General features: G+C 44.1%; 1 protein-coding gene across 1 annotated transcript; it reads left to right on the forward strand.

Moving 5' to 3' along the window:
- Positions 1–236: 236 nt before the first annotated feature.
- Positions 237–23,013, forward strand: LOC129815219 (serine/threonine-protein kinase SBK1-like). Its single transcript, XM_055868844.1, has 5 exons — positions 237–587; positions 16,473–16,741; positions 16,913–17,115; positions 17,566–17,757; positions 17,950–23,013. The coding sequence occupies exons 2-5, from the start codon at positions 16,570–16,572 to the stop codon at positions 18,655–18,657; spliced, it is 1,275 nt and encodes a 424-aa protein (XP_055724819.1). The 5' UTR covers positions 237–587; positions 16,473–16,569; the 3' UTR covers positions 18,658–23,013.
- The last annotated feature ends 874 nt before the right edge of the window (positions 23,014–23,887 follow it).

Genomic DNA, 23,887 nt, shown 5'->3' on the forward strand with positions numbered 1-23,887 from the left:
TTGTCCTAGTCCTAGGCTACTATAAAAATACATATTACTAATTTTGAGATATAGCCCATCACTTTCCACGACTTCAATCTCTGTCATGCCATAGCCTTCACAGTCCCTCCCAATACCTTCAACAGTCAACCAATAAATTCCCTTCTCATTCCTCCCTTTCCCTTTCCCGGTTGTCGCTAATCTGTACGGAGACAGCGAGGACGGTCGCTCCGGTCCTGGCGTGCAGGCAGGGTGCGCTTCTAGGCTTCTACCGATTCTCCACTGCTATTGGTTGAGGCGGAAAAGGGGCTGGAGCTTTGCGTTCCCCGTCTCTCCTCTCAGATCCTCTCATCCAGGAGCGACGCGGAGACAATAGGACTGGAACTAAAGAAGCCTGCGAAAGGGCAGCGGTCCGCTGAACAAGGAGCATTTACCGCTAGACCAGGTGTCAATAGCACAATAAGGAGAATTTGAGTGCCGACGGCGAAGATACATTTTTACATCGAACCGTAAAGCTATGCGCTACTGTCATCCTCACGATTTGTTATTTTTTTATCTGGCTTGACTTGGCTGACTTCAGAGCCCTTGTATGTTGGACGGATTGAATGGTGAGTAGCCTATTGCAGAGTGAGCAGTGACTGATATTGAATTGTCTAAATCTAAACAATGGAGAATTCTCCGCTGCTGCTGCCGACTGGGTTATGCGCATTTGTCTGCCAGGAGATGCGACTGCTGCTTCCAAAGCTACCGCTGCTAGGTGACTGCTGCAAGGTGTCTGTCATTTAAAACAATCCAGTAGCATTTGCATTTATGTTCTAATTATTGTGTGCATTGACGCCCTGTGACCCGGATGCAATGTCTTCTGATTTATATTATGGGCCTGGGTAAATGTGTTCCGGGATCATGCCAGGGCTGTGTAGTGGATAGCTTAGTTCACTATATCCGATTATTTCTATATATTTTGCCTCTATTCACAATGGTTATCTTGATCTGTTGTAGGTTATAGACCTACATGAATGTATGGAAATGAATTCCTTCTATCAAGTGCTTTCTCTCTCTCGCTCCTCGCTCTCTCTTTCTCTCTCTCTCACACACACGCACGCACGCACACACACACACACACGCACTGAAAGCAATGATGTGATGCTATGTATTGGCCATTGAGAGGCTTTGAAGCCACTGGACGTCCATATTGGCACTGCCCAGTAGGAGAAATCCTCCATAGGAATATAATGGAATTCTGTAGTATTTCAATTAAATGTTTCAAGGACAAAATTACATGTATTTAATTATGGTTTTTGTTGTAGTGGGGACAGTAACATTAGTAAAATTATACTTGAAGGAAAAATGTTGTTATATATTAGTTCATTTAAATTTTTTATGTAATAGAATACAATTTAAAAGTATGCATTAAGGTATTTGTAATATAATAAATGTTGAAAAAACAAATGTAGACATTAATACATGTATTTTTATAGCTTCTAAAATATTGGTGGCTTCAGCACATCACCCTATCAGTCATCTAGTGTAAAATAAATCATTGACTAAAAGTCACTATCAAATCACATTTTATTGGTCACATACACATGGTTAGCAGATGTTAATGCGAGTGTAGCAAAATGCTTGTGCTTCTAGTTCCGACAGTGCAAGTAATATCTAACAAGGAATCTAACCAATTCACAACGACTACCTTATACACACAATGTAAAGGGATGAATAAGAATAGGTACTTATAAATATATGTATGAGCGATGGCCGAATGGCATAGGCAAGAGTGACTAGTGATACCTTTATTAAATCAATTTATTAAATGTATTGAAGTGGCCAGAGATTTGAGTCTGTATGTTGGCAGCAGCCACTCAATGTTAGTGATGGCTGTTTAACAGTCTGATGGCCTTGAGATAGAAGCTATTTTTCAGTCTCTCGGTCCCAGCTTTGATCCACCTGTACTGGATTATAGTGGGGTGAACAGGCAGTGGCTCGGGTGGTTGTTGTCCTTGATGATCTTTTTGGCCTTCCTGTGACATCGGGTGGTGTAGGTGTCCTGGAGGGCACGTAGTTTGCGCCCGGTGATGCGTTGTGCAGACCGCACTACTCTCTGGAGAGCCTTACGGTTGTGGCCGGAGCAGTTGCCGTACCAGGCAGTGATACAGCTCAACAGGATGCCCTTGATTGTGGATCTGTAAAAGTTTATGAGTGTTTTAGGTGATAAGCCAAATTTATTCAGCCTCCTGAGGTTGAAGAGGCCCCCTATTGACTGTTTTCCAGTCTGTATTTCTCCCTCTGACTCGTAAGCTCTCTCTCTCTCTCTCTATTTCCCCCTCTGCCTCATCAGCTCTCTCTCTCTCTCTCTATTTTCCCCTCTGACTCGTAAGCTCTCTCTCTCTCTCTCTCTCTATTTCCCCCTCTGACTCGTAAGCTCTCTCTCTCTCTCTCTCTCTCTCTCTCTCTCTCTATTTCCCCCTCTGCCTCATCAGCTCTCTCTCTCTCTCTCTATTTCCCCCTCTGCCTCATCAGCTCTCTCTCTCTCTCTCTCTCTATTTCCCCCTCTGCCTCATCAGCTCTCTCTCTCGCTCTCTCTATTTACCCCTCTGCCTCATCAGCTCTCTCTCTCTCTCTATTTCCCCATCTGACTGGTAAGCTCTCTCTCTCTCTCTATTTCCCCCTCTGCCTCATCAGCTCTCTCTCTCTCTCTATTTTCCCCTCTGACTCATCAGCTCTCTCTCTCGCTCTCTCTATTTACCCCTCTGCCTCATCAGCTCTCTCTCTCTCTCTCTCTCTCTATTTCCCCATCTGACTCGTAAGCTCTCTCTCTCTCTCTCTCTATTTCCCCATCTGACTCGTAAGCTCTCTCTCTCTCTCTCTCTATTTCCCCCTCTGCCTCATCAGCTCTCTCTCGCTCTCTCTATTTCCCCCTCTGCCTCATCAGCTCTCTCTCGCTCTCTCTATTTCCCCCTCTGCCTCATCAGCTCTCTCTCGCTCTCTCTATTTTCCCCTCTGCCTCATCAGCTCTCTCTCGCTCTCTCTATTTCCCCCTCTGCCTCATCAGCTCTCTCTCGCTCTCTCTATTTTCCCCTCTGCCTCATCAGCTCTCTCTCTCTCCCCTCTGCCTCATCGGGTCTCTCTCTATTTTCCCCTCTGACTCATCAGCTCTCTCTCTCGCTCTCTCTCTCTCTCTCTCTCAGAGCATACAGAACCATACAGTAGATATAGGCTCTATAACTAACAGGGACACCAGTATTGCCGCGTCTGGCCGGGTTGAGGCAGTTGCCGCGGGCTGCCAGGGCGCTCAGGGTCGGTCCGTCAAGCTGTCATAAACAAACCAATCAGATCCTACCTCCACGTCAGGGTCAGAGGGTAAGGGCAGCGTGAGGACCGAGTCGTAAGCCTGGGCTACAGCTGCACTGTGCAGAGAGCTCAATGTGATGCAAATGCTGCATCCATTGAAATGATCATGCCTGATATAATACGGGTGTCCTTTACACAAACCAATATGTTCTGTAGCTGGTCTCTAGCGGACACAGAGCTACAGCGCCGACGGCACTGATTGATCCAACCGCCGGGGTGAAGCTGATAGGCTGCAGCTGTACTGTGTCGGGAGAAAGTGAAACAGTGGAAATTGAACATGTCACTCACCCACTGACTGGCCGACTGCTGGGAGGGAGTTGATTGAAGTCATCATGACATTGAAATTGAACCGTCTCTCTTGATATTTGAAGGACATAGCTCCAGAGACAGTCCAATGAATATGATATCCTCCAGAGATGATGGACAGAACATTTTCCAATGTTCAATTTAACACTGAGTGCTACAGCTGCAATATGTAACTTTTTTTGATCAACCCGACCAAATTCACATAGAAAATACGTGTTATAGATCTGTCATTCTCAATGAAAGCAAGTCTAAGAGAAGCGCTAGATCTGTTCTATGTGCTCTATTTCTATGCTTCCCGTTCTTAAGTTTTACTTTTACATTTCGTACACCAGCTTCAAACAGCGGAAAACACAATATCTTTGTTTATAGAACAGATATTTCACAGCGGTTTAGATAGGTACAATCATTCTGTACACTATACTTGCTTGTTTAGTGTCACTTGCATAATTTCCCAGCATGCTCTATTACAGATAGAGTTTAAGAATTGTTTGTTTCATTGTCTATGTTTTTGCATGTACATTGATTGATGAATTGATCTTATGCTTCTCAAATATAAATGACATACATTTTCTAAACTAACCATTACTGAAATGGTTGTTCCAGTTTAGATGGTCTCGATAGTCTCCGTTTTCAGTCTTTTTTAACCCTGGCAGTCATTCTGATTGCAGGTTGAGGATGAGTAAAAATTCCTGAAGTTGGATATCCCCAGTTTGGCTGGATTTCAATAGGAATTATACATCACTTTGTAAATCAGCATAATGTGACAGGTTGCATAAATTACGCAACATGTTGGATTGTTTGGGTTACCCGGACATGGGTTAATTTGAAAATCATTTGGGATTGTTTTCACTTTCATGCTGGGTGTCACACCCTGACCTTAGTTATCTATGTTTTCATGAATTATTTTGGTCAGGTCAGGGTGTGACGAGGGTGGGTATGCTTGTTTGTCTTGTCTAGGGTTTTTGTATGTCTAGGGGTGTTTGTTAGTTTAGGTATATTGTAGGTCTATGGTGGCCTGAATTGGTTCCCAATCAGAGACAGCTGTTTATCGTTGTCTTTTGATTGGGGATCCTATTTAGGTTGCCATTTTCCATTTTGGTTTTGTGGGTAGTTGTCTATGTGTAGTTGCCTGTCAGCACTCGTTTTAGACAGCGTCACGTTAGTTTGTTCAGTGTTCTTCCTTTATTAAAAGAAGAATGTATTCATATCACGCTGCGCCTTGGCCTCCTCAATACGACGAACGTGACACTGGGTTCACCAAGCAGCTGGTTGTTTTTTAACGCTATCCATAGGTTATTATCAGGAGGTGTGGTTTGATAGTGGCTTGGCTTTTATATTGTTATTTTTGGCCAATGTAAATCCTGTTAAGTTTGTACACTGCAATGTTATATTTTCCTTGAATATTAATGCAAATTACATATTTTAATATGATAATTTTAACATATTGCAACAAAGTGGTTACTATCCCATTTGTGGTATCACATTGGAATTTTCACAAGCGTTTATGGGACTAAAACATTTCTGTAAACTTCATTAAAGCTACAAAAGTGTCAGTGTTTGACCATAATATGTGACAATAATTCAAAAGAACAGATTAACTGGAATGACATTTACTCTCACGGGTTGCCATAAAGGACTGAAAGCCACGCCCCTACTAAGCCTCTACTGGTTCATATCTCAATAACCCAGCATCAACGAACCAACCTTACTCTTTTTAAAAAACAACCCAACTAAGTGACCCAATGCCTGCAACCCAGCAGTCAGCTAAGCAACCCAGTATTTTTTAGTGTAAGCCCTCACAATAAGGACTATAAAATACATATTGTATTGTACTAAAGGTCCTAAACAGTCATTCTGAAAAGTACTTTTTCTCTCATGGCTAACTACCAGGAAGTTTGAAAAGACAGGCCGAGTGGGCGGGGAGCTAATATTCATGAGCTCACCCTCACTGACAGCTCTTTGAAAACGCCTATGTTAAGCAACTCAGATGCAGTGAGCAGTGTTGTAGTAACATCATCTCAAGCACATTTGGTGATAAACAAAGCAACTCAAACAACATTGAAATTGCATCAATGATATAACGTGTTCTTCTACCTTATATCTTTCCTTTGGAATGTCTCTTGTGATGCGGTTCACAGCAGCACTGATGGATGTAATGATTTGACAATTGCGTCAAAGTTTTGAATAACCCTTTTGCTCCATGCTGGCTGAAGACCTAGCTAGCCAGTACCTAGCTAACACCTGACACAGATGGAGACCTAGCTAGACAGTAACTAGCTAACACCAGGCACAGATGAAGACCTAGCTAGCCAGTACCTAGCTAACACCAGACACAGATAGAGACCTAGCTAGACAGTACCTAGCTAACACCAGACACAGATGAAGACCTAGCTAGCCAGTAACTAGCTATCACCAGACACAGATGGAGATCTAGCTAGCCAGTACCTAGCTAACACCAGACACAGATGGAGACCTAGCTAGGCAGTAACTAGCTAACACCAGACACAGATGAAGACCTAGCTAGACAGTAACTCACTAACACCAGACACAGATGAAGACCTAGCTAGGCAGTAACTAGCTAACACCAGACACAGATGAAGACCTAGCTAGACAGTAACTAGCTAACACCAGACACAGATGAAGACCTAGCTAGACAGTAACTTGCTAACACCAGACACAGATGAATACCTAGATAGACAGTAACTAGCTAACACCAGACACAGATGAAGACCTAGCTAGACAGTAACTAGCTAACACCAGACACAGATGAAGACCTAGCTAGACAGTAACTAGCTAACACCAGACACAGATGAAGACCTAGCTAGACAGTAACTAGCTAACACCAGACACAGATGAAGACCTAGCTAGACAGTAACTAGCTAACACCAGGCACAGATGAAGACCTAGCCAGCCAGTAACTAGCTAACACCAGACACAGATGAAGACCTAGCTAGACAGTAACTAGCTAACACCAGACACAGATGGAGACCTAGCTAGCCAGTAACTAGCTAACACCAGACACATATGAAGACCTAGCTAGCCAGTAACTAGCTAACACCAGACACAGATGGAGACCTAGCTAGCCAGTAACTAGCTAACACCAGGCACAGATGAAGACCTAGCTAGCCAGTAACTAGCTAACACCAGACACAGATGGTGACCTAGCTAGACAGTAACTAGCTAACACCAGACACAGATGAAGACCTAGCTAGCCAGAAACTAGCTAACACCAGGCACAGATGAAGACCTAGCTAGGCAGTAACTAGCTAACACCAGACACAGATGGTGACCTAGCTAGACAGTAACTAGCTAACACCAGACACAGATGAAGACCTAGCTAGACAGTAACTAGCTAACACCAGACACAGATGAAGACCTAGCTAGACAGTAACTAGCTAACACCAGACACAGATGAAGACCTAGCTAGGCAGTAACTAGCTAACACCAGACACAGATGAAGACCTAGCTAGCCAGTAACTAGCTAACACCAGACACAGATGAAGACCTAGCTAGACAGTAACTCGCTAACACCAGACACAGATGAAGACCTAGCTAGACAGTAACTAGCTAACACCAGACACAGATGAAGACCTAGCTAGCCAGCAACTAGCTAACACCAGACACAGATGAAGACCTAGCTAGGCAGTAACTAGCTAACACCAGACACAGATGAAGACCTAGCTAGACAGTAACTAGCTAACACCAGACACAGATGAAAGGGGAAACATAGAAGTATCTTTGCCCTAGATGAATAGGTTAAACTTTTAATTATATTTGCTGACAACCTACAGTCAAATTTTGGCACCAGTAGAGTAGCTATCGAGCTATATCAACCACGCCCCTCTAGAAACACGCCTTCTCTGATGTTTGTTACAAGGCGGTACCTATTTAAATTAGTTAAGAGAATATCATGTTACCATTGGTGTATTAAATTGTATTAAAATTCCATTAATAATTAATCCAAGTGTTTGACATGGTGGAGGAAGACCAGTAACTTTATGATCAAACTTGATCAATGTAGAAGCAACAGTCATTTTACATACTTTGATCTGGTTTCTTTCACATATCATCCAATTTTATGGAAAACATGATTTTGGCTGTTCATGACCTTTACATAATAACATTTGTATGATAACATATTCAGATGTCACTTGGTGAAATCCATAGGACCGAAATTGGATGAATGAAACAAACATGTCTCTGTCACTAACAAATTCAGTCATGGGTGGTAACTCTAGTCCAGTCGTGTGGTCCATTGCTGCAAGGAAAGACCTATGTCCTCCTGATGTCCTTGATGATGTTAGAGAGATTGGTGGAAACCTTTCTTTAACCTATCCAATCACATACATATCAGTAATTGCTACCTTAAGGATAAAAGCAAGGATACAGACGTGCTTCTGATTCAAACCACACCGCATTATTCCCCAGTGTTAAAAAGCAAGGCATTCTGGGAAATATGCTAAATAAAGCATTATGCTAAACAGTGCGTTCATTCAACACTGTTCAGTGTCTATACGGGTCCACACTTTCGGTGTTAATTTAACACTGGGGAATATGCTGTGTGGTTTGAATCAGAAGTACATCTGCTGTTAGAACCAGTAAAGTCCGCTTTACCACTCTTGGGTAGCGGAATGACTTTGGCTTCCCTCCAGGCCTGAGGACAAAGACTTTCCTCCAGGCTCAGATTAAAGATATGACAGATAGGAGTGGCTATAGAGTCAGCTACCATCCTCAGTAGCTTTCCATCTAAGTTGTCAATACAATTTTTCAATTCCTCATCAATCTATGGAGCCTTAACAGTTGTAACAGTCCGTTTTTTAACAGGTACATGTTTATCAATAATTGGAAGAAGCAATTTCATAAATTTCAGTGTCTGGATGCTAGACAGCTCTGGGTGGCACTTGACAGCTTTAGCTGGTGATTGGCTGAGCACCCAGGAAGTATTGTATGAGGCAGGAAGTCTGGCATTAGCCCATCTGTCTGTCTGTGGCATCATTAAAATGATTACTGGCAGTTTTGGTTTCTACGGCAATGCCATGATAACAACAACAGTCTATTTTGTATGTCCACTGCACCAAAGGGGCTCCCCCCCCCCCCTTCAATCTCTCTCTTTCCTACTCTCGAAACCAGACGGCACTCTGCCAATTCCCAGATTGCTGTTATGCAACAGCCAAGCCAAACCTGACATGTCTCAGTTAGCTGAGTCAAGCACACAAGCCAAACCTGACATGTCTCAGTTAGCTGAGTCAAGCACACAAGCCAAACCTGACATGTCTCAGTTAGCTGAGTCAAGCACACAAGCCAAACCTGACATGTCTCAGTTAGCTGAGTCAAGCACACAAGCCAAACCTGACATGTCTCAGTTAGCTGAGTCAAGCACACAAGCCAAACCTGACATGTCTCAGTTAGCTGAGTCAAGCACACAAGCCAAACCTGACATGTCTCAGTTAGCTGAGTCAAGCACACAAGCCAAACCTGACATGTCTCAGTTAGCTGAGTCAAGCACACAAGCCAAACCTGACATGTCTCAGTTAGCTGAGTCAAGCACACAAGCCAAACCTGACATGTCTCAGTTAGCTGAGTCAAGCACACAAGCCAAACCTGACATGTCTCAGTTAGCTGAGTCAAGCACACAAGCCAAACCTGACATGTCTCAGTTAGCTGAGTCAAGCACACAAGCCAAACCTGACATGTCTCAGTTAGCTGAGTCAAGCACACAAGCCAAACCTGACATGTCTCAGTTAGCTGAGTCAAGCACACAAGCCAAACCTGACATGTCTCAGTTAGCTGAGTCAAGCACACAAGCCAAACCTGACATGTCTCAGTTAGCTGAGTCAAGCACACAAGCCAAACCTGACATGTCTCAGTTAGCTGAGTCAAGCACACAAGCCAAACCTGACATGTCTCAGTTAGCTGAGTCAAGCACACAAGCCAAACCTGACATGTCTCAGTTAGCTGAGTCAAGCACACAAGCCAAACCTGACATGTCTCAGTTAGCTGAGTCAAGCACACAAGCCAAACCTGACATGTCTCATTTAGCTGAGTCAAGCACACAAGCCAAACCTGACATGTCTCAGTTAGCTGAGTCAAGCACACAAGCCAAACCTGACATGTCTCATTTAGCTGAGTCAAGCACACAAGCCAAACCTGACATGTCTCAGTTAGCTGAGTCAAGCACACAAGCCAAACCTGACATGTCTCAGTTAGCTGAGTCAAGCACACAAGCCAAACCTGACATGTCTCAGTTAGCTGAGTCAAGCACACAAGCCAAACCTGACATGTCTCATTTAGCTGAGTCAAGCACACAAGCCAAACCTGACATGTCTCAGTTAGCTGAGTCAAGCACACAAGCCAAACCTGACATGTCTCAGTTAGCTGAGTCAAGCACACAAGCCAAACCTGACATGTCTCAGTTAGCTGAGTCAAGCACACAAGCCAAACCTGACATGTCTCAGTTAGCTGAGTCAAGCACACAAGCCAAACCTGACATGTCTCAGTTAGCTGAGTCAAGCACACAAGCCAAACCTGACATGTCTCAGTTAGCTGAGTCAAGCACACAAGCCAAACCTGACATGTCTCAGTTAGCTGAGTCAAGCACACAAGCCAAACCTGACATGTCTCAGTTAGCTGAGTCAAGCACACAAGCCAAACCTGACATGTCTCAGTTAGCTGAGTCAAGCACACAAGCCAAACCTGACATGTCTCAGTTAACTGAGTCAAGCACACAAGCCAAACCTGACATGTCTCATTTAGCTGAGTCAAGCACACAAGCCAAACCTGACATGTCTCAGTTAGCTGAGTCAAGCACACAAGCCAAACCTGACATGTCTCATTTAGCTGAGTCAAGCACACAAGCCAAACCTGACATGTCTCAGTTAGCTGAGTCAAGCACACAAGCCAAACCTGACATGTCTCAGTTAGCTGAGTCAAGCACACAAGCCAAACCTGACATGTCTCATTTAGCTGAGTCAAGCACACAAGCCAAACCTGACATGTCTCAGTTAGCTGAGTCAAGCACACAAGCCAAACCTGACATGTCTCAGTTAGCTGAGTCAAGCACACAAGCCAAACCTGACATGTCTCAGTTAGCTGAGTCAAGCACACAAGCCAAACCTGACATGTCTCATTTAGCTGAGTCAAGCACACAAGCCAAACCTGACATGTCTCATTTAGCTGAGTCAAGCACACAAGCCAAACCTGACATGTCTCAGTTAGCTGAGTCAAGCACACAAGCCAAACCTGACATGTCTCAGTTAGCTGAGTCAAGCACACAAGCCAAACCTGACATGTCTCATTTAGCTGAGTCAAGCACACAAGCCAAACCTGACATGTCTCATTTAGCTGAGTCAAGCACACAAGCCAAACCTGACATGTCTCAGTTAGCTGAGTCAAGCACACAAGCCAAACCTGACATGTCTCATTTAGCTGAGTCAAGCACACAAGCCAAACCTGACATGTCTCAGTTAGCTGAGTCAAGCACACAAGCCAAACCTGACATGTCTCAGTTAGCTGAGTCAAGCACACAAGCCAAACCTGACATGTCTCATTTAGCTGAGTCAAGCACACAAGCCAAACCTGACATGTCTCAGTTAGCTGAGTCAAGCACACAAGCCAAACCTGACATGTCTCAGTTAGCTGAGTCAAGCACACAAGCCAAACCTGACATGTCTCATTTAACTGAGGCAAGAAACACAATGTTATTCATCCAAGGTAATAACAACCCCAACAGGAGTACTGCTCTGCTCTGTTGCTGCTGATGTAGTTAAGCCAATATGTAGTTAAGCCACTCTCTGGAGTGTTACGTAAGCAGCTGTTAGAAACTAAATGTCTTTTATTGGATTGATAAGAGACAACCGTAATAAATTAAATCCATCAGAATTGAAGATGAAATATGTATCAAAAGACTGGAGAGAGGCAGGCAGTCTGTAGTAGACAACCCTTCTCTCTCTCGCTATTTCTCTCTCTCTCCTGATCCTTGCCTTGCCTACGAGGCTGGCAGCTTTTCAGCAACACACAGCTGGAGGGAGGGAGGGAGGGAGGGTGAGAGAGAGAGACTAAAACTAAACCATTGTTTCCACCACCTACTTTGACCACAGTGGTGTGAAGAGCTTCAGCAGCCAAGCAGTGGTTGTTTCCACCAGTTCTAGTTAGAGGCAGACAGAGGGACACGGCTCCCTCTAGTTAGAGACAGACAGAGGGACACAGCTCCCTCTAGTTAGAGACAGACAGAGGGACACAGCTCCCTCTAGTTAGAGACAGACAGAGGGACACAGCTCCCTCTAGTTAGAGACAGACAGAGGGACACAGCTCCCTCTAGTTAGAGACAGACAGAGGGACACAGCTCCCTCTAGTTAGAGACAGACAGAGGGACACAGCTCCCTCTAGTTAGAGACAGACAGAGGGACACGGCTCCCTCTAGTTAGAGACAGACAGAGGGACACGGCTCCCTCTAGTTAGAGACAGACAGAGGGACACAGCTCCCTCTAGTTAGAGACAGACAGAGGGACACGGCTCCCTCTAGTTAGAGACAGAGGGACACAGCTCCCTCTAGTTAGAGACAGAGGGACACGGCTCCCTCTAGTTAGAGACAGACAGAGGGACACGGCTCCCTCTATTTAGAGGCAGACAGAGGGTCACAGCTCCCTCTAGTTAGAGACAGAGGGACACGGCTCCCTCTAGTTAGAGACAGACAGAGGGACACGGCTCCCTCTAGTTAGAGACAGACAGAGGGACACGGCTCCCTCTAGTTAGAGACAGACAGAGGGACACGGCTCCCTCTAGTTAGAGACAGAGGGACACAGCTCCCTCTAGTTAGAGACAGAGGGACACGGCTCCCTCTAGTTAGAGACAGACAGAGGGACACGGCTCCCTCTAGTTAGAGGCAGACAGAGGGACACGGCTCTCTCTAGTTAGAGACAGACAGAGGGACACAGCTCCCTCTAGTTAGAGACAGACAGAGGGACACGGCTCCCTCTAGTTAGAGACAGACAGAGGGACACAGCTCCCTCTAGTTAGAGACAGGAGGAAACTTGACTTAAGCTGGAGACCCTGCTGGTGTTGAATACGAAAGTAAAGGCACGCTGTGTTCTCGTCAACATGGTGTCTGTCTGACCTATATTGTGACTCATCACGGATCTCTATGTGTGTGTGTCTCTGTGTGTGTGTGTGTGTGTGTGTGTGTGCCGTCATAAGCCCCCTTTGATCAGCTGGGCTAGGCCTGATGACTCATCCAGCTATGAGCCTGATGCTGCTGCTGCCATACAAGTACAACAGGGCAGAGATAAACACACACACACACACACACACACACACACACACACACACACACACACACACACACACACACACACACACACACACACACACACACACACACACACACACACACACACACACACACACACACACACACACACACACAGATACCCACACATGTACCTGTAAATAATTGTCCTAGCTGCCAACACAGTGCTAAGGTGAGAGTACTGTTGGAGAAATCCTCCTCCAGAGTTAAAGAGATGGTGTCTGTGTGTCTGTGTGTGTAAGACAGAGGGAGAGAGAGAGAGAGAGAGAGACAGAGAGAGAAGAGAAGAGAAGAGTCCCCTAAGCAAGCTGGTCCTAGGGCTCTGTTCACAAACACAAACACACCCCACAAAGCCCCAGGACAACAGCACAATTAGACCCAACCAAATCATGAGAAAACAAAAAGATAATTACTTGACACATTGGAAAGAATTAACAAAAAAACTGAGCAAACTAGAATGCTATTTGGCCCTAAACAGAGAGTACACAGTGGCAGAATACCTGACCACTGTGACTGACCCAAACTTAAGGAAAGCTTTGACTATGTACAGACTCAGTGAGCATAGCCTTGCTATTGAGAAAGGCCGCCGTAGGCAGACATGGCTCTCAAGAGAAGACAGGCTATGTGCACACTGCCCACAAAATGAGGTGGAAACCGAGCTGCACTTCCTAACCTCCTGCCCAATGTATGACCATATTAGAGACACATATTTCCCTCAGATCACACAGATCCACAAAGAATTCGAAAACAAATCCAATTTTGATAAACTCCCATATCTACTGGGTGAAATTCCACAGTGTGCCATCACAGCAGCAAGATTTGTGACCTGTTGCCACAAGAAAAGGGCAACCAGTGAAAAACAAACACCATTGTAAATACAAGCCATATTTATGGTTATTTATTTTAACTTGTGTGCTTTAACCATTTGTACATTGTTACAACACTGTATATATTTAATATGACACTCGTAATGTCTTTATTGTTTTGAAACTTCTGTATGTGTAATGTTTACTGTTAATTAATTTTGTTTGTTTCACTTTTGTGTATTGTCTACCTCATTTGCTTTGGCAATGTTAACACATGTTTCCCATGCCAATAAAGCCCCTTGAATTGAATTGAGAGACAGAGGGAGAGAGAGACAGAGAGATCGAGAGTGCGAGACATAGCGATTCTGATTGGAGACTGACGTAGTGATTGACCTTGTGCCAGAGAGATGACACTATTGCGATATTTTAGATGATGAGAGTCCTATCTACCCCCCCCCCCCCCCCCCCCCCCCCACACACACACACACGGTTGTGCAGCGCTGGCTCCCGTGGTGCTTAGTAAGCTCTTCTGATCTCTGACAGTTACTAATGGCCTTCTCACTGTACAATTCCTGCAGAGCTCAGCTCAGATCTCTCTCTCTCTCTCTCTCTCTGTGTGTGTGTGTGTGTGTGTGTGTGTGTGTGTGTGTGTGTGTGTGTGTGTGTGTGTGTGTGTGTGTGTGTGTGTGTGTGTGTGTGTGTGTGTGTGTGTGTGTGTGTGTGTGTGTGTGTGTGTGTGTGTGTGTGTGTGTGTGTGAGACAGAGTCATTCATCACTTAAACAGTCACATGTTTCATCACCTGCTGGTGACACACACACTTTCGCTTACCTTGCGTACAGGGTCTTTATTGAATAGCAAGGTGGTCTCAGGACATAGATATTGCTCCGTCTTTACTTGAATAATATTCAGATTTCGTTTTTTGTATTGATGGGGAATGAGATAGTATTATAGGAACAGGGAGGGACACTGAGATAGTATTATAGGAACAGAGAGGGACACTGAGATAGTATTATAGGAACAGAGAGGGACACTGAGATAGTATTATATTATTATAGGAACAGGGAGGGACACTGAGATAGTATTATATTATTATAGGAACAGAGAGGGACACTGAGATAGTATTATATTATTATAGGAAAAGAGAGGGACACTGAGATAGTATTATATTATTATAGGAACAGAGAGGGACACTGAGATAGTATTATAGGAACAGAGAGGGACACTGAGATAGTATTATAGGAACAGGGAGGGACACTGAGATAGTATTATAGGAACAGAGAGGGACACTGGGATAGTATTATACTATAATACTATCCCAGTGTCCCTCTCTGTTCCTATAATACTATCTCAGTGTCCCTCCCTGTTCCTATAATACTATCTCAGTGTCCCTCTCTGTTCCTATAATAATTATAGGAACAGAGAGGGACACTGAGATAGCATTATAGGAACAGAGAGGGACACTGAGATAGCATTATAGGAACAGAGAGGGACACTGAGATAGTATTTTATTATTACAGGAACAGAGAGGGACACTGAGATAGTATTATAGTATTATAACACTGTGTTCTTATTGCAGCAGAGTAAATCAATACAAACCAGAAGAATAAATTAAGATACACTACATGACCAAAAGTATGTGGACACCTGCTCGTCCAACATCTCATTCCTAAATCCTGCCCATTAATATGGAGTTGGTCCCCCCTTTGCTGCTATAACAGCCTCCACTCTTCTGGGAAGGCTTTCTACTGGATTTGGAACGTTGCTGCGGGGACTTGCTTCCATTCAGCCACAAGAGCATTAGTGAAGTCGAGCACTGGTGTTGGGCGATAGGCTTGGCTCGCAGTCGGTGTTCCAATTCATCCCAAAGGTGTTCGATGGGGTTGAGGTCAGAGCTCTATGCAGTCCAGTCAAGTTCTTCCATAGTGCCAATGTAAAGTTTGGTGGAGGAGGAATAATGGTTATAGAAACATCTCAAGGATGATCAATGGAAACAGGATGCACCTGAGCTCAATTTCAAGTCTCATAGCAAAGGAGTCTGAATACTTATGTAAACAATGTTTTTTATATTTATTTTTATAGAATTTCTAAAAACCTGTTTTCACTTTGTCATTATGGGGTATTGTGTGTAGATCGATGAAGAAAAACATGAATTGAATCCATTTTAGGATAAAGCTGTAATGCAACTCAATGTGGGAAAAGTCAAGGGGTCTGAATACCTTCTGAATATACTGTAGTATAAGTGTCAATCAGTGCTGAAATGTTCCAAAGTGTTGTTCATCAGAGGTAACATAAAGCCTGCTTCTTTTATGGCATTCAGAGTTATGCAATGTGTGTGTGTGTGTGTGTGTGTGTGTGTGTGTGTGTGTGTGTGTGTGTGTGTGTGTGTGTGTGTGTGTGTGTGTGTGTGTGTGTGTGTGTGTGTGTGTGTGTGTGTGTGTGTGTGTGAATCTATAGTCAAAGGTCAGAGTGTTCTGCGTCTGGATTGTAAAACACTGCAGTTTTGAAAATAACAATTTCCTCTGTGAGAATAATCACACTGCAGTAGGTTGGAGGTAGGCAGCTGTGTGTTTGTTTGCATCTGTAGCTTTTCTGTTTGTTATTTCATATTTATTTATTACAAGAGACACAAAGAAGAGTTCAGATGTTTTAGTATTGACTGTTAAATGTCTGTATGTTTTCATTTCCACTAACAAAATGTTTACCTGTTTGTATTTCTCCTTCTCTCCAGTGACACAAGCCGTTAGCCACCGCCGTTGTCCTGCCCGTGAGTCCGTCCCCTAAACCTGTCCCCCTGTTCTTGTCCGTCCCCTAACCCGGTCCCCAGTATGAGTTCGTCTCCGCTGGGTTCCCGTGGCAACATGGACATTCTGGAGGAGCTGCAGCTGATCGCAGCACAGAACCTGGAGAGGTTAGAGGTCAACAAGTACTACGAGGTCATCAGGGAGCTTGGCAAGGGCACTTACGGCAAGGTGGACCTGGTCATACACAAGATCAGAGGTGCGGAGGACGGACACACACACACACACACACACACACACACTAGACTTGATCTTGAGGATACACACATTTAACAGGATCATTCACTGCTCCAGCTCTGCAGGATTACATGTACGTAGCATGATCAACCATTATAATTATTCATCTCTCCCATGTTGTTTTCCCCCTCAGGCACCAAGATGGCCCTGAAGTTCCTGAGGAAGAAGACGACCAAGCTGAAGTCGTTCCTGAGGGAGTACAGCATCTCTCTCTACCTTTCTCCCTGTCCCTTTATCATTAACATGTTTGGGATTGCCTTCGAGACTGACGACTACTACGTGTTTGCCCAGGAGTATGCCCTGTCCGGGGACCTCTTCGACATCATCCCTCCACAAGTACACACACACACACACACACGCACGCACGCACGCACGCGCGCGCGCGCGCGCGCACGCACGCACGCACGCACGCACGCACGCACGCACGCACGCACGCACGCACGCACGCACGCACGCACGCACGCACGCACGCACGCACGCACACACACACACACACACACACACACACACACACACACACACACACACACACACACACACACACACACACACAGAGAGAGATAGATACGGGGAGGTTCTGTTCAAATAGCTACGTAGGGTTATTTTAACTATTATGGGCTCTAAATGATGTGCAATGACAGTTTATAATAGCTTATGTCACATTGCTTATGTCACATTGCTTGTAAGTTTCCAGTGAAGAATACTTCGTAGCACGTTTATAGTGGTTGTCATTACAGACGTATTTTAGGTTTATATTGTTTCATAATCTCCGCCCTCACCATCCAGGTGGGTCTCCCAGAGACGGTTGCTAAGCGCTGTGTGCACCAGGTTGCCATCGCCCTGGACTACCTTCACTGTAAGAAGTTGGTGCACCGTGACGTCAAGCCTGAGAACATTCTCATCTTTGACCGTGAGTGCCGCAAGGTCAAACTGTCTGACTTCGGCATGACGCGCCGCGCTGGCTCACCAGTCAAACGGGTGAGTGGCTAGAGGTCAAATCACAAGGAACTTTATTTAAAAAGACTAAAGGTAGTGAACTGTATGATAAATAGGCTGTCATTTGAGATGCAGAACCTAACAAGTATGTCATAAGAGAGACCAGACCTCATGGGAACCAACTTAAATGAAGAATGAAATCTTCCTCATCAATAAACACATTATTTCTTCCAGGTCAGCGGTACCATCCCCTACACGGCTCCGGAGCTGTGCGACACGTCTCGCCATGAGGGCTTCTGCGTGGACTACAGCACGGATGTGTGGGCTTTTGGCGTCCTCCTCTTCTGCATGCTGACCGGTAACTTCCCCTGGGAGAAGGCCCTGCCCTCCGACTCCTTCTACCAGGAGTTCACTTGCTGGCAGAGACGGCGCACGGGCACAGTGCCCTCGCAGTGGCGCCGCTTCACTGAGCAGGCCCTCCGCATGTTCCGCAGGCTCCTCTCGGTGGAGCAGGACAGACGCTGCTCCGTCAAAGAGGTGTTTGGCTACTTCAGCCACAGCTGGATGCTTGATGGAGACAGCAACGGGAACGGAGGAGGGGGCGGAGAGAGAGAGAGGGAGACAGGAGGAGGAGGGGTGAGGGTGGAGGGAGATGGGAGCAGTACATCGTCCTCGTCTGGAGAAGAGGATGAGGAGATGCTGGTGGAGAGGATGAAGCAGCAGACTCTGTCTCCTCTCTCTCCTCCGGTGTCTGTGGAGAGGGGCACTGGGGAGACAAAGGCAGGGATGACGGAGTCAGGTGGAGGACACCATTTTGTGTCTGTTTCTACCACCAGCTCTGTGGCCTCGACTAACAGCTATGACCGCATGCCCAGAGACAGCAACAGCAACCAGCCCCCCGGGCGCATATTGGTGGCTACGCCTATAGAGATCTGTGTCTAAGATGTGTGACGGGCCTGTGAAGGACTGAGATACTGTGTACAGCACACAGACGTGCACACAGACACCTATACTCGTATACACACACATATCCATACATTCAAATCAGTGGAGTCTGCTGAGGGGAGGACGGCTCACAATAATGTCTGGAATGGAGTAAATGGAATGGTATGAAAAACATGGTTTTCATGGGTTTGATGCGTTCCATTCACTCCATTCCAGACATTATTATGAGCCGTCCTCCCCTCAGCAGACTCCAAAACGGGGTCAACAGGAAGGACCTTTTAAAGAATGAATGAATGAACATTTTGCAAAGTGAAAAGGGATCAAGTCAAGACATTACGGATGATTCCCGTTGGGGTCTAAAATGATCCAGTCAGAGATCAGTCATACTACAGACACAACCAATCTTTCTAGAGACTGCAAAGACTCAATGAACCACATACTGAACGATCAGCCAACCAACCAACCAACCAACCAACCAACCAACAGACAGACAGGACATGGAGAGGTTGAAAAACACATTGTGATATGAAATGCTGGTATTCACATGAAGACCAAAAGGTATTTCTTAAAGCAATATATTTCCCCCTAAAAAAAGACTGAAACCGAGGGCTTCAATCGGGAGAAAAAAAGACTACAGGAGAGATGTGCAGGAACCATTTATGGCAAAAAGAGATGGAGAGGGATGTTCTTTTGGTTGACGCTGATAGAATTGCCGCCTCAATGAAATAATATCATCAAAATTAACAGCAGTTTTATGTTTACTGTAATGCAATGTGAACTCTGGTACAAAGTGTGTATGTGTCTACAGTACGTGTGTAGGTGTGTGTGTGTGTGTACAGTACGTGTGTAGGTGTGTGTGTGTGTGTGTGTGTGTGTGTAAGCGTGTACGGTATATCACTGTATGTTTCATGTGTATGGATCAGAAATACGATTAGGTGGATTTTTATTTGTCTTTTGGAGTTACTTTATTTCTTTAAATGCTAAATATACAGATGACATTTTTTCTATTGATTTTGAAAATGAGCTTTTAGGTGTTTTCTGTTTGACTAATTTCAGTAAAGGTTTCTGGAAGCTCTAGTGCAGCGGTGTCAAACTCATTCCACGGAAAGCCGAGTGTCTGCAGGTTTTATTTTTTTCCCCTTTCAATTAAGTCCTAGACAACCAGCTGAGAGTTCCCTACTAATTAGTGACCTTAATTCATCAATCAAGTACAAGGGTGGTGCGAAAACCCGCAGACACTCGGCCATCCGTGGAATGAGTTTGACACGTGCTCTAGTGCCACATTTCTACTTGGTCTCCTGCAACACTTTTTGAACAGGAAAACGAATACTGCTGCAACAGCTGGCTCTGGTAAAATCACAGAGTTTAATAGTAGTATTTATCTCTTCAGTTTATCATTTAGATTTAGTCCGATGATGTGCTACACATTAATATCGGATCATTCAAAGCCACCAGATTGAGAAGACTAAGGCATTCATTTAGATACATGTTACAGAGAACTTTATTCTGCCGTTGACAGCAAGCCGAGATGTTCCAGAGCCTCCCGTCTGGAAACAGACAGATAGCTGTTAATGATGTCCAACACTTTTATCACCGACCCCTGAACACAAGGTTTCTAAAACTGGGTCCTGGAGCCCCCCCCCCTGGGTGCACATTTTGGCTTTTGCCCTCACACTCGAGTTTGGGTAACCCTGCCTTAACAGAGACGTATCTACTTCATGGTAGAAAAAAATATTTTTGACATATTTTAGTCCATTTATTTGATTGTTGTTTTGTTTTACATTTCTAAATGTTGACGAATGGTGTATTGTTTGTAGTTTTGATTATTATTTCAAATTTTAAATTCAAGCAGGAAAATACAGTGAAGATTAGATATATTTTTTTTTTAATTGCATGACAAGTAACTAAAACATATTTTCATGGTAAATTTGAACTGGCTTTACAAAATGTTACGTCAAGATTGTTGTGATGTGGAATTTTGCTTTAGCACTATATCCCCAAGTCAATATCGTTGTGACCTCTCGGGATGTCCTTAGGGCTAGAAACCAGACTGAGCTATAGTAACGGCTAGTTTCGGTTCAATGTGTTGTGTTTGTAGGCTGTCGATGCTGCGTTTCCATCTCACCAATCAGATTTAGGATCCAGAGCTACTGATCGGCAGTATGTAAAGCATCTGTATCGACAGTATGTAATACATCTGTATCTACAGTATGTAATTCATCTGTATCTACAGTATGTAACGCATCTGTATCGGCAGTATGTAATGCATCTGTATCTACAGTATGTAAAGCATCTGTATCTACAGTATGTAAAGCATCTGTATCGGCAGTATGTAATGCATCTGTATCTACAGTATGTAATTCATCTGTATCTACAGTATGTAATTCATCTGTATCGGCAGTATGTAACGCATCTGTATCTACAGTATGTAATGCATCTGTATCTACAGTATGTAATGCATCTGTATCTACAGTATGTAATGCATCTGTATCTACAGTATGTAATGCATCTGTATCTACAGTATGTAATGCATCTGTATCGACAGTATGTAATGCATCTGTATCGGCAGTATGTAATGCATCTGTATCTACAGTATGTAATGCATCTGTATCTACAGTATGTAATGCATCTGTATCTACAGTATGTAATGCATCTGTATCGGCAGTATGTAATGCATCTGTATCTACAGTATGTAATGCATCTGTATCGGCAGTATGTAATGCATCTGTATCTACAGTATGTAATGCATCTGTATCTACAGTATGTAATGCATCTGTATCTACAGTATGTAATGCATCTGTATCTACAGTATGTAATGCATCTGTATCTACAGTATGTAATGCATCTGTATCTACAGTATGTAATGCATCTGTATCTACAGTATGTAATGCATCTGTATCGGCAGTATGTAATGCATCTGTATCGGCAGTATGTAACGCATCTGTATCGGCAGTATGTAACGCATCTGTATCGGCAGTATGTAACGCATCTGTATCAGCAGTATGTAATTCATCTGTATCGGCAGTATGTAATGCATCTGTATCGGCAGTATGTAATTCATCTGTATCGGCAGTATGTAATTCATCTGTATCGACAGTATGTAATGCATCTGTATCGGCAGTATGTAATGCATCTGTATCGGCAGTATGTAATGCATCTGTATCGGCAGTATGTAATTCATCTGTATCGGCAGTATGTAATTCATCTGTATCGGCAGTATGTAACGCATCTGTATCGGCAGTATGTAACGCATCTGTATCGGCAGTATGTAACGCATCTGTATCGGCAGTATGTAACGCATCTGTATCGGCAGTATGTAACGCATCTGTATCGGCAGTATGTAATACATTACATACTGTCGATACAGATGCATTACATACTGTCGATAGATGCATTACATACTGCCGATACAGATGCATCTGGAATAGATAGTTCACAAACAAATGCATTTTTGATCAAGTGTGTCAGTAGCTCCTAAATTCCCAAGTCTTAAGAAGTTGCAAGGGAAACCTGGGGAAGATTGTTTTAGTATCACTTCTTTGCTAATCAAAACGTCACAAGAAAGAGTGATGAATTAGTCATTATAAAAGTCCGAAAAAAAGATGAGAAAACAAAACAAAAAAACCTGTTGTGTTGTGATTTTCCAGACATATTTGCATGAATCTGTATGTGCTGGAAAACAAATTGTGGAAAAGCTATTTTCTGTTTTGCTGTCACAGCTGTAGTATTCTGTTGTTCACACTTGGGTGTATGAATGTTGAATAACAGTCAGTAAAAGTTACTTTCCTCTTTCATCTGGCAACTTCCAACAATGAACTGTTCAGTACGGGTTGTAGCCAGTTGTGGTATCGTTGAAGTCAACCATGATCCGGGCAGAAGTTACCATTTAAATCCTCAGCTTATCCATCCAAGGGTGAACCCCCCCCCCACTAACCTTAGATCAGTGTCTGGGGGGGAGGGGGGGGATTACATCTTGTGACAACCTATGACCTTGTGTTCACCAACCCTGATCCAGAGGACCCACTGGGCGTGGTGCAGGCTTTTGTTCTAGCCCAGCACTAAACACACTTGATTAAACTAATCATCAAGACCGAAGGCTGTAGGTAATATACGAGTTGGACACGGAGGTTTGAGCGAAACTATCATGGCGTAATGTGTTGGAAGTTGTTTATTGGAGGCCTTTTTGTTTTTCTGTCCAGTGACATATTTTGACACCGCATCATGATTTTTGTGGAGTTTTAGTGAGTAGGGGAACACAGCTCTAGAACTTGTGTCCGATTCTGTCTTTGCAATACAACGGTCTTCCCTGTAAGCTCCGATTAGTCGACAATAAAATGACAAATCTTGTTGGAATGAATGCTGGTGTGAGTTTGTTCCCTGGACTCAGAGTACTCTGCAGGAGATACGGACTTACTTAGAGTCTCAGACGAGGAGAAGCTTCATCTATTTAACATGTTACTATTAAAATCAGGACTTACACAAAAAAGGGGTTCTACAAAATATTTATTTAAGTTACATTTACCTCCGTTACGCTGAGGTAAACCACAAAGTACAAAATAGCATCTGTATTGTTGCCTTAAAATAAAGGAGATGAGAAGTGACATTCACAGATGAGGCATTGAAACTGTGGAAAAAAGGTTTTAACCAGTAGACTGAGGAAAAAGGTTTTTAACCAGTAGACTGTACAAAACATTAAGAACACCTGCTCTTTCCATGACAGACTGACCAGGTAAATCCAGGTGAAAACTATGGTCCCTTAATGTCACTGTGTTAAATCCACTTCAAATCGGTGTAGATGAAGGGGAGACAGGTTAAAGGATTTTTAAGCCTTGAGACAACTGAGACATGAATTGTGTGTGTGAGCCATTCAGAGGGTGAATGGGAAAGAGACCAGATTGAAGTGCCTTTGAACGGAGTATGGTAGTAGGTGCCAGGTGCACCGGGTTCGTGTCAAGAACTGCAACGCTGCTGGTTTTTCCACGCTCAACAGTTTCCCGTGTTTATCAAGAATGGTCCGACATCCAGCCAACTTGACACAACAGTGGGGCACAATGGAGTCAACATAGGGGTGGGAACTCAATAAGCATTGCTCCAGTCAATGGAGTCAACATAGGGGTGGGAACTCAATAAGCATTGCTCCAGTCAATGGAGTCAACATAGGGGTGGGGGGGCAACTCAATATTAGCATTGCTCCAGTCAATGGAGTCAACATAGGGGTGGGGGGGAA

Source organism: Salvelinus fontinalis, chromosome 1 (assembly GCF_029448725.1).
Source record: "Salvelinus fontinalis isolate EN_2023a chromosome 1, ASM2944872v1, whole genome shotgun sequence".
Taxonomy (NCBI): Eukaryota; Metazoa; Chordata; class Actinopteri; order Salmoniformes; family Salmonidae; genus Salvelinus; species Salvelinus fontinalis.